This window comes from Chelonoidis abingdonii, chromosome 3 (genome assembly GCF_003597395.2).
Source record: "Chelonoidis abingdonii isolate Lonesome George chromosome 3, CheloAbing_2.0, whole genome shotgun sequence".
NCBI classification, from domain to species: domain Eukaryota; kingdom Metazoa; phylum Chordata; order Testudines; family Testudinidae; genus Chelonoidis; species Chelonoidis abingdonii.
Window position 1 is genome coordinate 199,809,065 of NC_133771.1, and position 15,985 is coordinate 199,825,049.

General features: G+C 38.8%; 1 protein-coding gene across 1 annotated transcript; it reads left to right on the forward strand.

Annotated features, from left to right (window-relative positions):
* The first annotated feature begins 223 nt into the window (after positions 1-223).
* DNAAF10 (dynein axonemal assembly factor 10) lies at positions 224-14,958 on the forward strand. Its single transcript, XM_032806545.2, has 8 exons — positions 224-492; positions 3,441-3,541; positions 5,615-5,745; positions 7,425-7,526; positions 9,960-10,075; positions 10,608-10,742; positions 12,444-12,541; positions 13,995-14,958. Exons 1-8 carry the CDS (start codon positions 433-435, stop codon positions 14,200-14,202), a joined length of 951 nt encoding a protein of 316 aa, XP_032662436.1. The 5' UTR covers positions 224-432; the 3' UTR covers positions 14,203-14,958.
* Positions 14,959-15,985: the final 1,027 nt, after the last annotated feature.

Here is a 15,985-nt window from a genome sequence, read left to right on the forward strand (position 1 = left end):
GCCCCCTGGGCGCTGCCGGGGCGGGGGGTCCTGCTCACACACTGACACCCCCCCGCCCCGCGGTAACCGCTACAGCTGCTCCCTCCTGCTCCGCGTCTGGGTCTCCGCTGGGCTCAGGCCCGTGCCCCTCCCGCCCCCCGGTGAGCTGTTCTCTGTCCCCGTGGTGCCAGCGGGCCCCAGGACAGTCCTGCTCCTCCGGGACACACCGCCCCGGCTCCGCGAGGGCTGGTTGCTATAGCAACGCCGGGGCACACGCCAGGCCTGCGCGGAGTCAGCCCATCCTGGCCCCTTGCCGTGTGGAAGCACAAAACGGTCCTCTGACTGTTTTAAATGGCCCCACCGCCCTGCTGTCAGCATCTGTGCTCTAGTGTGTGAACGTGGATCCTGGAACACTGCAGGGAAGGGTCCCACTTCTCTCTCACCTCCCGACAAATGAAAGCTGGAAGAGATCTGCCAGACCATTTAGTCCTTCCCCCTGCAGTCATCAACAAGGTGCATGAATTTAAGTTCATAGGCTGCATTTTAATGGCACCTTTTCGGCTTTTCTACGCTGGCACTTGACAGCGCTGCAACTTGCTCAGGCGTTTGAAAAAACACCCCCTGAGTGCTGCAAGGTGCCAGTGTAGACAGTACACCAGTGCTCGTGGAGGTGTGGTTTTTTTTGTTTGTTTGTTTGTTTTTAATAGTGCTGGGAGAGTTCCCTCCTAGTACTGTGCCACGACTACACAGCCATGTTAAAGGGCTGCTGCGGCCAGCACTTTAATGTTACTAGTGAAGACATGCTCTCACTCTCAAATGACCCCAAAGTCATCTGGTAAAACATATGTAGCAGTGAAATGCAGTCACCACTAGAGTGAAGGGTGGTAATCAGATTATACACAGGATGTTTCTAAATGTGGATGGGAGAGGAAGGAGACTATTGCCAAGGTAAAAAATGTAAACAATAACCTTTCAGGACAACTTTATGTATCATAAAAAAGAACATAAACCCAATTAAAAAAAATTTAAGGGCATCTTTAAAATGCATCTACTTCAGTGACAAGTATTACATTGATATTTCCTAGAAACTGGTTAGCTTCATTTCTCACTTTGTGCTGCTGCCACAACGGCATACAAGCTATATGCTGCATGCATTGTGGGAGGGTGTGAAGAGATGGAGTGGTTTCACTGAGGCTCTTTTAAAATAGGATTAAAATTTTCTTCCAAGCAACTTCAATGGCATTTAAATATCCTGGCTGTATTGTATAGAGTTCTTTTCTCCCCTTCTCCCCATTAAAAGTAATACATTAGAAATGTGAAAGGAATATTTTAATTTTTCTTTTAAAAATTAGTCTGACTTCTTTCTGTTCAACTCAGGATGGCAAAAACCTTCTGTCTGTAACATTTTTTTTTTTTTATTTGAGGCGAAATATTTTTTGTTCTTGTTCTAAATAGAGTAGTACCTTCTTGCTGCATTTGAGGATCTCAATGATTTTAGCACACATTGCAGTAATGCTGGCTGCTAATTTGCTTCCTAGAATCAGCTCAGGTAGCTTTTTCTGCTGTATATATATATGAATGTGTTATCCAGTGCACTGTTCCTAATCAAGTTTTTACAAATCAGACTGTACTTTGTTTGGATTTTAGATCAGGATGTGCTGTGAACATTTTAACGAGCTCATATATTTCCACCTCAGCCATGTCACCATCTCCATAGAAGAAAAAACAATCCATACTCCTCCCTTATCCCCAAACTACAATATGCATCCTCCAGCCCAGTGCCATTTGACCTTAAATGCTTCTCACTAACTTGCTGAGGTTCCTCTAGCTCAGGGGTCAGCAGCCTTTCAGAAATGGTGTGCCGAATCTTCATTTATTCACTCTAATTTGAGGTTTCATGCGCCAGTAATACATTTTAATGTTTTTAGAAGGTCTCTTTCTATAAGTCTATAATATATAACTAAACTATTGTATGTAAAGTAAATAAGGTTTTTAAAATATTTAAAGGTTAATTTAAAATTAAATTAAAATGCACAGCCTCCCGGACTGATGGCCAGGACCTGGGCAGTGTGACTGCCACTGAAAATCAGCTCATGTGCCTCCTTTGGCACGCATGCCATAGGTTGCCTACCCCTGCTCTAGCTGGATCCTCTACCTGGTATCTTTTCTATTCATCGGTTGTGGGGATGAGGAGGAAATGCTACCTCCTTTCTAAATCAATTTCTCTCCATTACTGTCTCACAACTGTGCACATAGCCAGGCTAATGATTTTGAGAAAGTTATTGGGACACCCTCAGATTTATCTGCTCCTTGTTAAAAGGGTTTGGGGTGGCTGGGCATCATTAGGTTTCAACAGCCTCCTGTTGTGGAGCTGTAGCCTAGTTACACTGTTGCCTGCTCTCACATTGGGAAGGTGTGGTTTAAAGCTCCAGCTCCTGGATTCATGTGAGTGTGGGAATCTCATCTTTAATTTGAAAAAAAAAATAATCTTAGTGCTCTCGGCTTTGGAGAAAAGTTTGAAAATGTGACCCTGAGTGCTTAAAACCCAGAGGGCAAATAAAAAGAACTTCAATTTTGTTTAAGTCTCATCATTTTGGGAGTCTGATTCATGGTTTTTGATCCATTGAGCTTTAATAATGTTTTTGCATCAGTTTATTGGTTAGACTTACTGATTGTTTTAAATGAATGCCAAAATTCTCTTACATAAGGTCCACTATTTGGCTATATAGCTAAGGACTTTCATGAGTCCTCTCCACATTGAGTGGTTGTAGGTATTCAGTCAGTAGCTACATGTGTACATAGTTGATGACACTAGTTATACAACGTTTCATCAACTTTAGGCACCGTGATGGCTTTTTTAGGTGCACAGACTACTACATGGAGCAGCTGTTTTTTAAATTGAAGTAACCTTTGAGGATTTACTAATCTGCAGTAACAATAGTGCCTCAGTTGTATAAAGAGAGTTTAAGATCTACAGGGACAATAGTACATAAACTTTCTTAATTTATAGGGTTCTGTAGGGATGCAACATAGAAGGCACACAAACAGTGTTGCTCCAGACTAATAGAAAGAATAGCTTAATTATCTCTCATGTTCATGCTAGCAGATCTCTGAGAAGAACTGAAATTCCCTCTGCTATATATTTGTAAATCAGTAGAGACAACAGCCTTTGAGTATCATTAGTGAGAGGGGTAGAGGGAAGGAGAATGAATGATTATTTCTTTAAAAGCTCATTAAAATTAAATCCACACTATGCAGTGATATGAAATTTTAAAACCATAGAATAAACTAAAATGTGGTATACCTTTGCCAAAGAATATTTCATTTGCATTTCATACTACATATCTTATTGAAAGTTCACTGAAGCCTGCTAGTAGTGTGGCTTTCAAGCAGCTGCTTATCCATTGTGTGGTTTTGTGGAGATTTTTTTAATATGCTGACAAAAAATTTACCCTTTTTAGATTGAAAAGGCCAAACCTATTAAATGTGGAACTTTTGGTGCTACATCTCTACAGCAGAGATATCTAGCTACTGGGGACTTAGGTGGAAACCTTAATATATGGTAAGAATACTAGCTCCTCTCAGGATACCCCTTACTGTACATGATAAATGTGAACTCACTGTCTGGGCCTATTGTATTTGCCCTATTTTTGTGTGTTTGTCTGTATTATAGTTGTGCCTAGGGACCCCAGTCGTGGATCAGATCCCGTTGAGTGCTAGGCACTGCATATACACTCAAACAGAGACAGTCTCTGTCTGAAGAGTTTACATCCTAAGTAAAACTATTGAACAAAATTAAGACAAAACAAAATATTGTTGATTCATTTAAATCTTCTATCTCCAGGTAGCAGAAAGCTGTTCCTATTCCTAAAGGTTCCTCTTGTGGAAAAGAGCCTTTTGGGTTAAAAAACAAAACAAAACAGCCATATATGTTCTAGCAGTTTCTAAAATGAGGTTTATTTTTAACATTTAATTTACACTTCAGATTATGAATACTTTTTTCTTAATGCTTTGGATATTGTCACCAAAAGCCCAATTCAGAGAACATGTTCAGATTAATACAAGTAGGTAATTTTTTTGAAGATATAAAAGGAAACCTTTACAGACTTTCAAAAATAGACTTTATTTATCTGATACAATTTATTTGCATTCTACCAAGAGGCTAGTGACAGATTCTATTTCACTGGAATATTAAGAATGGTATTGATAGAGAGTGACTGTTAGTTTGTATGGTTGCTCTTTAAATGACAAGGAATTGAGGAGAGACAAAGCGGAATTGGAAAATTAGAAAAAAAAATAAGAACCTGGGAGGATTCCAAATAGACGACCAGTATTGAAGCACAAATGATGGACTTTCCTTTAAAGATGAAGTGCTTCAGGCAAAGAATTGGTTGGTTAAAATGGATCCAAAGGGTCGTCTTAAATCCCCACTGAAAATACAGTTAGCTACAACATTTTGTCCAAGTTCATCTTAATAAGCAAGATTAAAAGTTTGTAATGTGGGGATTCTAATTTTTTGTAGTTGTCCTAAACTAAAATACTATTCTAAAATGTTTATACCAAATGTAAATTTGAGTAGTACAATGTCACGCAACTTGTAGGACAGTGAGGAGTTTAACATAGACAAATGAAATGAATAGTAAAGCAGATATATTCTCAATAGCGTGTTACATGGTTCTTCATGTTTGTGTGTGGACTGAGATCTGTATGCACTGTTTTTTTTAATCTGTATTGATTAAGCTGCGTGGCTTCAACATGCTTTTTCATAAATAACATTCAGTACCTACATGCAGCAATCAGGGAAATAACCCACTTCCTTCCCTGATGAACCCTACCCACGTATTTATTCGCTACACTGATACTGACTTGGACTCTTAATACATTCCGTGAGTGGTGTTCCCAAGCCCACTTATCCACTGATGCTTTAAAAACTCCCGCACCCCAGTCTGGGTCTGTGCTGGGTTATATGACATGTATGTATCTCGTGATCCTTGTAATCGATTCCTGTAATCCCTCATAACTCAAGCCTGACCCCAGATGTACAGTACCCTCTCTCTTAACTTGTGTATATTTAATTTTAAACATTAACTTCAATAAAAATTTTAAATCTGTTCTCCCAAATAAATTTCTGCTTCACAGAACTTAGCCAACTTTAGTTGCATTCTGATCCCTAATTGAGGGAGATTATTTTCTTGCTCATTCTGACCAGTGATTTGTGCTGACTGAGACTAGCTGATTTTAAATGATTGACTAGTTAAGGCACATAGCTGCCAGGGCAGATTCATTTGCATGGTAAGTGTGAATAGTCAGATGACTATTAGAGATCCATACTTTTTTTTTTTTTTTTTTTTTTTTTTTTTTTTTTTTGAGGTAATAGAGCAATTCTGAACAGTCTCAAAAGCAGATGAAATCATACACATGAGTGGGGAAACAGTTTCACCCTTTTCCATTTTAGACCTTTCTAGAAGAAAGCCTCATGGTTGTAACTTTGCAGTTTTGTTCTCAGCGCAAGTCAAGCCATCATGTTAGATTTCTAGCCGACATTCGGATACAGCATTTCCTCCCTTTTGTACAGTAAAGTAGAGCACCATGGAACACGTATATAATATACTGTCTATTCTTTTCTATTGTCTAGGAACTTGGAAGCTCCAGAGATTCCAGTGTACTCTGTGAAGGGCCATAAAGAAATCATTAATAGTATAGATGGCGTAGGTGGCTTAGGGATTGGAGAAGGAGCACCAGAAATTGTGACTGGGAGCCGAGATGGTGAGTTAGCAAGCCTTAACGTTCCTTCATCTTTGCCAAGAAAATACTATTTAGAAGATTTGATTGGTGTTTATGGGACCAGTCCGCATTGACTTTATAAGAAACTTTAAAAACTGGCCTAATCCTGTTGTGAACTTGGTTATAGCCAAACAAGATAAAATACAGTTTAGCCAGCTCAGGTGGGGCCTAGAAGGAATTGGTTATCAGCAGCTTATCCGGTTGGGAACATCCACTGCCTTAATTTACCTTCTTCCATGTCAATCATAGTGCCACATTACTGGTGCTTTTGAACTAACTCTCCCCTTCTAGAGTCTGGCTTATCAACCTAAATAACAATTCAACTCAAAGCAAGTCTTCTAGCTCACTCTCCAAGACTTCACAGTCCTTTCAAGCCCTCTCCAGATTCAAACAGTTTCTTTTCCCTGATAGTGCAGGGCTAGTGAATGGGCTTCCTCCCACACTCTTCTTGACTGTTACTCCAGATCCAAGGCCTCCAGTGTGGCCTTTCTTATAGACCCTCCTAACTGAGGATCCCTTGCCCAGCAGGCTTAGCCTCCTACAGGAGTCTCTTTCTTTAATAACTGACTGAGCCATAGGTGTTTCTTATACTGTAACCATGTCACAGGACTGACTTTAGCTCGGCATGTCCTTCCTACAAGTCCCAGAATGCCACTTCTTAAAGCAGCCAAGCCTTGGAACAAGGCTGCTGACTCAAGGTCACAGCTGCCCTTAAAGGGATAGAGGCCCTGTTACACATTGTCATGCCTTTTTGTGTTCATGTGTAAGGTGGAATGTTTTAAAGCAGCTGCTGGTAGCTATAACGGAGGCAGCTTCTGTATCTACAGATGGCTCCTGTGACTGCTGCTGCTAGCCCTAGGATATGTCGAAAATTGCCTAATGAGGACTGAACTTTGTTTAAAAAAAAAATCATGGTTTTGAAAACCAATGCAATTAAATGTAGGCGTGGGGAGGAGATGGCAGTTTACACTTGAGTGCCAGTGGGAAAGCTGGTTTGCTGCTTAACTCCAGCAATCAACAAAACTTTTATTGATTGCTCCAATCCGTTACCACACCTTGGCAGTTATTTTTCTTCACCTAGTGAATTTGGCAGTGTTGAGGTTGGTCTCTTCAACTATGGGAACCCCTGGTTGCCATCAGATAAGGTTACAATTATATTGCAACCAGATCTATATGCTGTTTGTTCTATTTTGAGTACAACATGGGACAAAGTTTTCATCATTCATTTAGAGTCTGTAGCAAAAAAAACCCCGAACATCAACATAATGGAAAGTGAGAGGGAAAGAATATGAAACAAGGTAAATACAAACTGTGGCAAATGAGCTGTGGAAACTGTACCGTTTCCATGGAGTGATAGTTAGAAAGAAGGAAAAAAGCTAGAACTTAAAGCAAACTATATACAATTCTGTTTATCAGTGTGAATCATACTATTCCTTAGTTGAAATTGGATAGACTGTGTATCAGCGAACTTTTAAAGTATTGAAACAAATCCTTTTCCTTATTTCTGCTCTGTTTTTCTTTCCGTAAATGCAGTCAGCTTTGTTAGAGATCAGTCATGCAAATGTTTGTAATGTGTTCCCTAAAGCAAGTTGAAGAGTGAAGAATGCATACAATATGTGACGGTATCAGTAATCTAAAATCTAGTATAATTATTATTACAGGAACTGTGAAGGTGTGGGACCCAAGACAAAAAGATACACCTGTTGCTAATATGGAACCAGTACAAGGCGAAAGCAAGAGAGACTGCTGGACAGTAGCATTTGGTAAATTGATAAGCTTTTCAGTCTGTAACTCGCAAGCAGCAAAATATCTATACATCTGGTCTGCCACCGGAAGCAGGGGTGCAGTAATCAAGACAAATCAAACAAATCGTGACTCTTTCTGTTAAACTTTCTGAGGCAAGAAATGTGATAATGTCCAACTTATACTACTTTCTGTAGTTTTTAACCCATGCCATTCTTGCAGTGCCTTTTGGTTATGGGAACGGCCAATTACTGCTTTTCCTTCCTCTCATATGGCTCTTCTGTGTTCAGCTGTGTGTGGGGGGGAAATAAACTGGGATTTACACTGAAGATATTTAGTGCATCTTTCCCTTTAGTTGTGCATTTTCATTCAGAAATAATCTGATCCTTCTGCCTTTCCTGTTGTGAAGTCTTTACATATGCAGAATGGAACTTCATTGGGATAACTGCATAACTAAAGACTATATAACTACCTTAGTATCTCATACGGTAATTAAGTTTTGTATGGAGAGCATACAAAAAGCAGATGCTGCTTTTCATTGCTCTGTGTTCGTTAGCTTTTGCTTACTGCGCAGCTTTGTTATTCATTGCCTTTTTGCAAAAACTTTCCCACAATCATCAGAGACAAATCTTGCAACATACTCTGAAAGCAATCAGGTTTTGACTTAATTTACAGAAAGACATAAGGCTATTCCACAGACAATGGCTTCCTGCAGTGAAGGTTTTATCTCTGACGCTGGAAAGGTTAATCCCAGTACTTCTAGCTGCATTGTCCAGGAAGAATTTAGCTGACTCAGTGGGTTGAGCGCCTGTCTCTGATGTAGCACAGCTCCAACTTAAGTGCTTTAAATATTAAGAGCAGAGTCTTGAACTGGGAGCTAATGGAGTGAGCAGAGTATCTGTCTGTCTTTTCAGTCTTTTTCTTGCTAAGGAGACCAGTTGTTGTGTTCTGTACAAGCTGGTATTTTTGGGTTCCTCCATTAGCCAGAGGTTCAGTGGGTTAAATTGATCATCCTAGAAATAAATGCTTAGATTACTGCTGTTAAATCCATAGTAAAAGCTGTAGTTTTTTTGGTAAAATAATAGAAGGCATTGCTTATTACTGTTGCTATCTAAATATTCAGAATTAGTGATGACTCCACTAAGGTCTTGTCTACATGTACAGTGCTGCTGCGCCTCTGTAACACTTAATGAAGACACTGCCTATACTGATGGGAGAGCGTCTCCATTTGGTGTAGGTACTTCACCTCCCCGAGAGTTAGCAGTTACGTTAACGAGAGAAGACCTTCTGTCGATATACAGCTGTCTATATCGGGAGTTAGGTCGATATAACTGCATCGCTCGGGGGTGTGGATTTTCCATACTCTTTACAAAAGCTTATAGTGTAAACCAGAGACTCAGAGACTGTGTACTACCTTGACAAGTGATGTGCAGAGCCTTCACTAGCTTCTCATTATTTCCCTTTCCCTTCAGCGTTGCTTAAATCTTCCCTGAATTCAGTCTGAGCCATCTGCTCATCACCCTGCTGCTAATTTCTTTCAGACAGTGATGTATAGGTAATTGTGTCAGCTGAGAAGGTGTTACAGAGCTCGGTGTCATCAATATATTTTTGGCAACAGCTCCCATATCTCTCAGATCCTTTCCAAGAGTTCTACAGATACTGAAAATGAGGGAGACAGTTTTGATCTTTGTGGAACTCCATATGTGAGGGCACTTAGAGAGGAGCTGCTTTCTGTCATAATTTCTTGGGTCCTGTTTAAGAGAAATGATTCATAATAGTGTTACATCATCCCCTACAGCTAGGTCTTGTAAGCAGGTCAGTAGTGCTCTATGATGGAATGTGTTGAAGACTGCAGAGAGAAGGTCCACTAAAGCTGTCTCTGTGCCGTGCTGTACTGCAAAGTCTGTGTATGGTTCAGAGTATAGTCAGATGCCGCATGCTTTTGGATTACTTATGTGAGTAGGAGTATCAGGATCAGGCACGTCATCTGCTGTTTAGAGAATTGTATTTTTAAATTGCATGAATTAAATATATTAGAATATTTTCTGAAAATTTGTTATATTATATAGAAGCAGAGAGGAGAAGTCTAGTTTTCCAGGCACCAACATCTATTTGAATTGATATGCAGAAGTTGGTTATTAGACCCAGGAACATATATTGGTAAGAAGACACAACCATTTCTGGAGGAGGTGCATACATGTTTGAGGTGGTGTATGCAATTTAGGCAGGAATCGGGAATGAGCAGTTGGATACTTTTGTTTTAAAGGGTAGAACTAGCTATTTTGAAGACTACTTGAAAATCAGATCCTTCACCTAACACATTAATTACAAACATTCAAATTACTTTTCTGGTACAAATACAGGTTAAAATTGCAGACTTTAGTTCATGACTGTTTTACAGTGTGATGGAAATAATTTTTTATACATCTAAATAGTTGTCTCTGTATTTCCAGGCAATGCCTACAATCAAGAGGAGCGTGTTGTGTGTGCTGGCTATGACAATGGTGACATTAAATTATTTGACCTAAAAAACATGTCATTGCGATGGGAGACCAACATTAAGAATGGGGTAATGTGTCATAAAGGCATGTTTTAATTTATATTTGTTTGTAATGTGGAAGAATTAAAGGGTCACTATCTATTTGAAACCTACTTCTAGATTTTAACCTAGATTAAACTAGAATAAAATCTATGGAGGTTTTTTTCTCCACTGGGCCAACAAATCCTAGTTCATGGATTCTTAGGTTGGGGATCATTCTTTTCTTTATGGCTAGATGGACAGGGCTCTGAAAGTTATTTCTTTTCTTGGGCTCACAGCAGGGAAGAGGTTGAGAACTATTGTCCTATTTTGTTTGTTTTCAGAGTATGCTGCAGGTCCTATCAATTTATGCAGGTATTTTGAGAGCATGCTGTTTGAGTGGGTTCAGGTGTTTTTAGATGATCTTGTTGAATCTGGTTATGTCTTAAGTCAGTTGCATTCTTATTACCATTGTAAATGTACCTAGTGATTATGATGTCCCATATTTTACAAATCTAAAATAAATGCTTCTTTGGTGATAAGCTGACTTTCAGAGTGAATGTGTGTGTGTTTATATTTCCAGGTTTGCAGCGTGGAGTTTGACAGGAAAGATATAAATATGAATAAACTAGTGGCCACATCGCTTGAAGGAAAGTTTCATGTTTTTGATATGAGAACTCAGCATCCAACCAAAGGTTTTGCTTCCATTTCAGAGAAGGTACGGTGTAAGGGAAGGCTGTTCTTGTTAAGGGAGAAATTTCATACTTACTCTTGCAAAGCTGCTCTGGAAACATTGCAAGCTTAAAGTTATTACATAGAAGGTGTGAGGATGGGCTGACTGAATGTTCATTGGCAGTCATATGATGTGATGAGCACCCCATCATCCAACTGACTTCAGTGGGGTTTGTGAGTGCTAGGTACCTGTTAGCATCAGACCTTAACTTCAGAAAATATGAATGAACCATATGAAGGTAACATACATCACTTCAAGAGGTGGAAAGTGGGGAAGGCTTCCTGTATGTTGCTGTGAGGGGGACTCAGGCTCAGCTTCTGCTCCTGATCTACTCACTGAGGAGGAAGGAGTGTTGTCATTCAGCAGAGTTTCCTTTTGTCCATTTAAGGCCAGGGTTTTTGTGGGTGGACTTGGCCAGAGGGATGCTCATCACAATATGAGACACTGAAGAGGATGTAAAAGCAGAGAAATGAGATATGTGGAGGATGTCCTCTGCTTGTAGGCACGGGGGACATAGGCCAATATTGATAGATGTGATAACCTAGCCTAGAGCACACCACTTATTAGCTATCAGAGATGATGGTCTTTTCCAGTGCTTTTGTATTCTTTTTTATTGGTTTAATAAGTAGATGTGTACCCTGGAAGTTTAATGTAAAAGTGATTGCAATCTAAAATGATGGGATTTGAATCTTTATTGTATCCCAAGATAAAATGAGTTATTCTGAGTCTAGTGCAATGGTGTTTCTCATTCTGGGAACCACTAAGGGTCCACAGATAAACAAGCAGTTTGTGACTGGGGATTTCGGGAGTAGAGGTAGGTCCAGAGAGAAGATCTTCTATATAGTGGTCTACAGAATGCAAAAGATGGCGAATCTTTGCCCTCGTGGTCTCTCCCTTCCTCCCTCAATATGTCTTACCCACCATATTATTTGGTGCAGGTCCTGTATGAGTAGCAGTCTTGAGAGAGTAAAATTCACTAGCAAGACCAGGCATTTTAATGATAAAATTACTCATGTGACTCTTTTAAATAAATAAAAGGTCAATGTCAATATATTATCTTTAATTTGCTTCTTTTTGACATCGAAGCTTGTAATAGATGAAACGTATTAATGAGCGTACTAGTTTGACCATTTAACACTTAAAAATATTAATTTAGTTGGTGTTCATGGCAATCAAAACATTAAAATGAAAATCCTGTCACAATTTGTGTTAAACAGTTCCTTTTGGGACATATGCAGCAACTCACTTACTAGCAGAGATTTATAATTGTCTGAAGCCTTTTTTGGTTTGTTCTGCATCTTGCTACATGCCCTGCTTACATGAGTATATATAAAATTCAAATCTAAATCATTTTTTCATGGCTTTTGTAATACATTTGATAGCAAATTCTGGTAATTGTTGAAAAGAGTCATAGGCTAGCATTAATAATTCTCTTTATAATGACTACTTCATATCTGAGTATGGAAATCCAGTAGTTACATGATTTGTGCCTTGCAAACACACGTGCACATGTTTTTAACTTTACATACCTTACTAGTCATACTGAAGGTGAATACTCCCTTGAAAGCAACTACTAATATGCTTAAAGTTACTGTAATCACTCACAGGTATATCTATCAGGGCTTTAAGTCCTTACTTACAAGACTAATCTGTAACTAATTTTTGTCTTACTCTGGTATTTATTAGGCTCACAAATCCACCATGTGGCAAGTTCGGCACCTGCCACAGAACAGGGATATCTTTATCACTAGTGGAGGAGCTGGGAGCCTTCATCTCTGGAAATAGTAAGTGTTCACTATCCAAGCTAAATTAGGTGAAAAAAATTAACAAATCTACCATGTGTTGTAAAAAGTCTTCCTGGAAAATGAGGATGGAGCCCGTGTTCCAACCAAAGATGTATTTAAATTTTAAAATTACAGACAATGGTAATTTCTCACACATTGGCAGGACTGGATAATAGAGACTGAAAAAGTCCGCTGTAACTTGATTGGCATGTGGGTTTACAACAAGGATGAATTTGGCCCTTGATCTTTAACTTAATATAATCAAAGATCTAAATGATATTGTCAGTTTAATGAGATGTTAAATTGAATAATAGATTCCTTAAATTCTTGTTGTAGCAGGTATTGCTGAGAAGTGTATAAAAAGGTTTGGCTTAAATTTTTAATTACATATTAACACATAGGCCATTTTAATGTACACCTCTACCCTGATATAACGCGACCCAATATAACACAAATTCGGATATAACGCGGTAAAGCAGTGCTCCGGGGGGGCAGGGCTGCGCACTCCGGCAGATCAAAGGAAGTTCAATATAACGCGGTTTCACCTATAATGCGGTAAGATTTTTTGGCTCCTGAGGACAGCATTATATCGGTGTAGACGTGTATTAGAAGCTCTGTGCAAACAAGTTCATCATCGTAGCAATTCCACAGGGTAAGTTAATATTATCCTTATAGTTATATATAGAAAACTGAGACACAAAAGTTCAGTCGCTTGCCCAAGGGTAAAAACTAAACAGCTAACAAGTAACAAAGGATATGTTACAATTCGAGTGTTCCTGTCTCACTGCTTCATGCTCATTTCACTAGACAATGCTGCTTTTAACATTTAGGATCTAATCCTGAGAGTCAAGGGAAATTCATTGAGGATCCCTAGTCAGTTCCCCTGTGCAGAATGAGCTGGATCCAGAGGACTGTACTTGGGGTGTATATTCCCTACATGGCAAAGAGCACTGCTCTGCAGTAACACTTCACATCGTAACAAGGAGTGGACAGAGCCAATGGATCCTTCAATTTCATCCCCTGGCCACCCTGTCTTACTTCTGTGTGTGGACTTTGTAAGCACCAATGGAGCCTACTTCAGATGGAGTGGCTCCATAGCCTGGAAATGAGAGATGCCTGGCTTGGTTACTGGCGTGTGGATGCTGGGGTCTGAATTTGTTCCTTAACGCAGGGTTCAGATGGTGCTGATGGCCTTGTATGGATTCCCCGAACTGGGGTGAATTTTATTATGTAGCATTATATCCCTTATTCGCTTAAATTGACTTAGCTGGATTAACTATGATTCAGTGTATTTAGCACAGATATTTTCAGCGTCTCTAGAAAACCCGATACCTTCTAACTGGACTTGTGAAAAACAAACGTGTGTTTGTGGGTGGGTATTTCTTGTAGTATTTGTCTCTGATACATATTCTAAAACCATGTTTGTTTGGTTTTATTTCTTTCTTATTGGCAGTGAGTACCCCGCTCAGCGCTCAAAGAAGGATTCTGAAGGAGTTGAGATGGGGGTTGCAGGTTCAGTCAGTCTCTTACAGAATGTGACTCTGTCAACACAGCCCATTTCTAGCCTCGATTGGAGCCCTGACAAAAGGGGTCTGTGTGTCTGCAGTGCTTTTGACCAAACTGTGAGGGTGCTGATAGTTACGAAGCTCAACAAGATTTGACAAAAAACTGATTTTCAGGACGAAAGCGACATAGTCTGAGGTGTGTATATAAAAGAGACTTTCTTATTTATAACTTGAATGTCTCCTTTAACAAAGCTGGTTTAAAGAATTAAAAGACAGATCCTTCTATTGAACGTTCAGATAAATTGAGTTACAGTTGTTTGACTACATACTATGCTGCCGTTAGTTGAAAAAAGTTGCCTAGGCTTAACTTTTTTACCTTCGAATGTAAATTTACCTTTAAAATAAAATGTGTCTTCTGCTTAGTGTGTTTAAAATATCTGCAAGTTCAGAAGTTATTTTAAACTGTATCTTCTCAATGTAAATTTGCTTTTTTCTTCAGTAGCACTAATCTGTTCACTCTTGTTAAATTGTTTGCTTTGTATATTTTTATAATATATTTTTCCATTCTTAGTTAATGAGGGAAACTATCCTATGATCCATTCTAGAAAATATATATTGAAGGGACAGTAAATTTCTCTGACCTTACCTGACCATATTTGGCAGTGTGTGTTTGTTCAAGTGACTCAGATTACTTCAATACATTTAAACACTTATTTAAAAACTGAGGATTTTTAAACTGAGGATTTCAGATTTCAAGCATGTTTAATGAATGACTCTTTTCATGGAGATAGTATTGTAATTAAGATGTTCAGCAAAATGAGCAGTTTTTATTATGGATCACTTTATATTTTTCTGTTCGTTTTTAATTAATTTGTTACACACTATCCTACAATAAAAATGTGTCGTGTGTTATTGTAATGTGAAGCATTAATTCGGAAATTCAGGAGAGCTGCTTTAGGTTCAAAAGCATTATGGATATATTTTGTGTGTTTCAGTGCTTGTCACAAGATGACTGAGATTCATAGCAGTGTAAATATATTTGATAGTTGTAAATGATGAAGCAAATTGCCTGGAACTATAACAGAATTGTAATTCTCGTAGGGCAGCTGCAGGTTTTACTCATGCAAATCCCTTCCTCGTTAAGGAGAAGTCATTTGTGACTTTACAGTTAGAAAGCATACTGCCTGTGCGGTGGTTGCTGCTGTTCACTCTTGTTTATTGTTTGCTTTGTAATTTATAATATATTTCCATTTCTTAGTTAATGAGGGAACTATCCTATGATCCATTCTAGAAATATATATTGAAGGGACAGTAAATTTCTCTGACCTTACTGACCATATTTGGCAGTGTGTGTTTGTTCAAGTGGACTCAGATTACTTCAATACATTTAAAACTATAAAAAACTTAGGATTTTTAAACTGACGATTTCAGGATTTCAAGCATGTTTAATGAATGGATCTTTTCATGGAGATAGTATTGTTTAAGATGTTCAGCAAAATGAGCAGTTTTTATTATGGATCACTTTATATTTTCTGTTCGTTTTTAATTAATTGTTACACAACTATCCTACAATAAAAATGTGTCGTGTGTTATTGTAATGTGAAGCATTTATTCGTGAATTCAGGAGAGGGCTGCTTTAGGTTCAAAGCATATGGATTATTTTGTGTTGTTTCAGTTGCTTGTCACCAAGATGGACTGGACATAGCATGTAAATATTATTTGATAGTTGTAAATGGATGAAGGCAAATTGCCGGAACTATAACAGAATTGTATTCTCGTAGCAGCTGCAGGTTTTATTACTCATTGCCCAAATCCTTTCTCGTAGGAGAAGTTCATTTGTGACTTTACAGTTAAGAAAAAGCATACTGCCTGTGCGGTGGTTTGCTGCTTGAGACCCTGGAACAAGCCCTAGTCCCTGGGTGGAGAAGCATGTGCATCT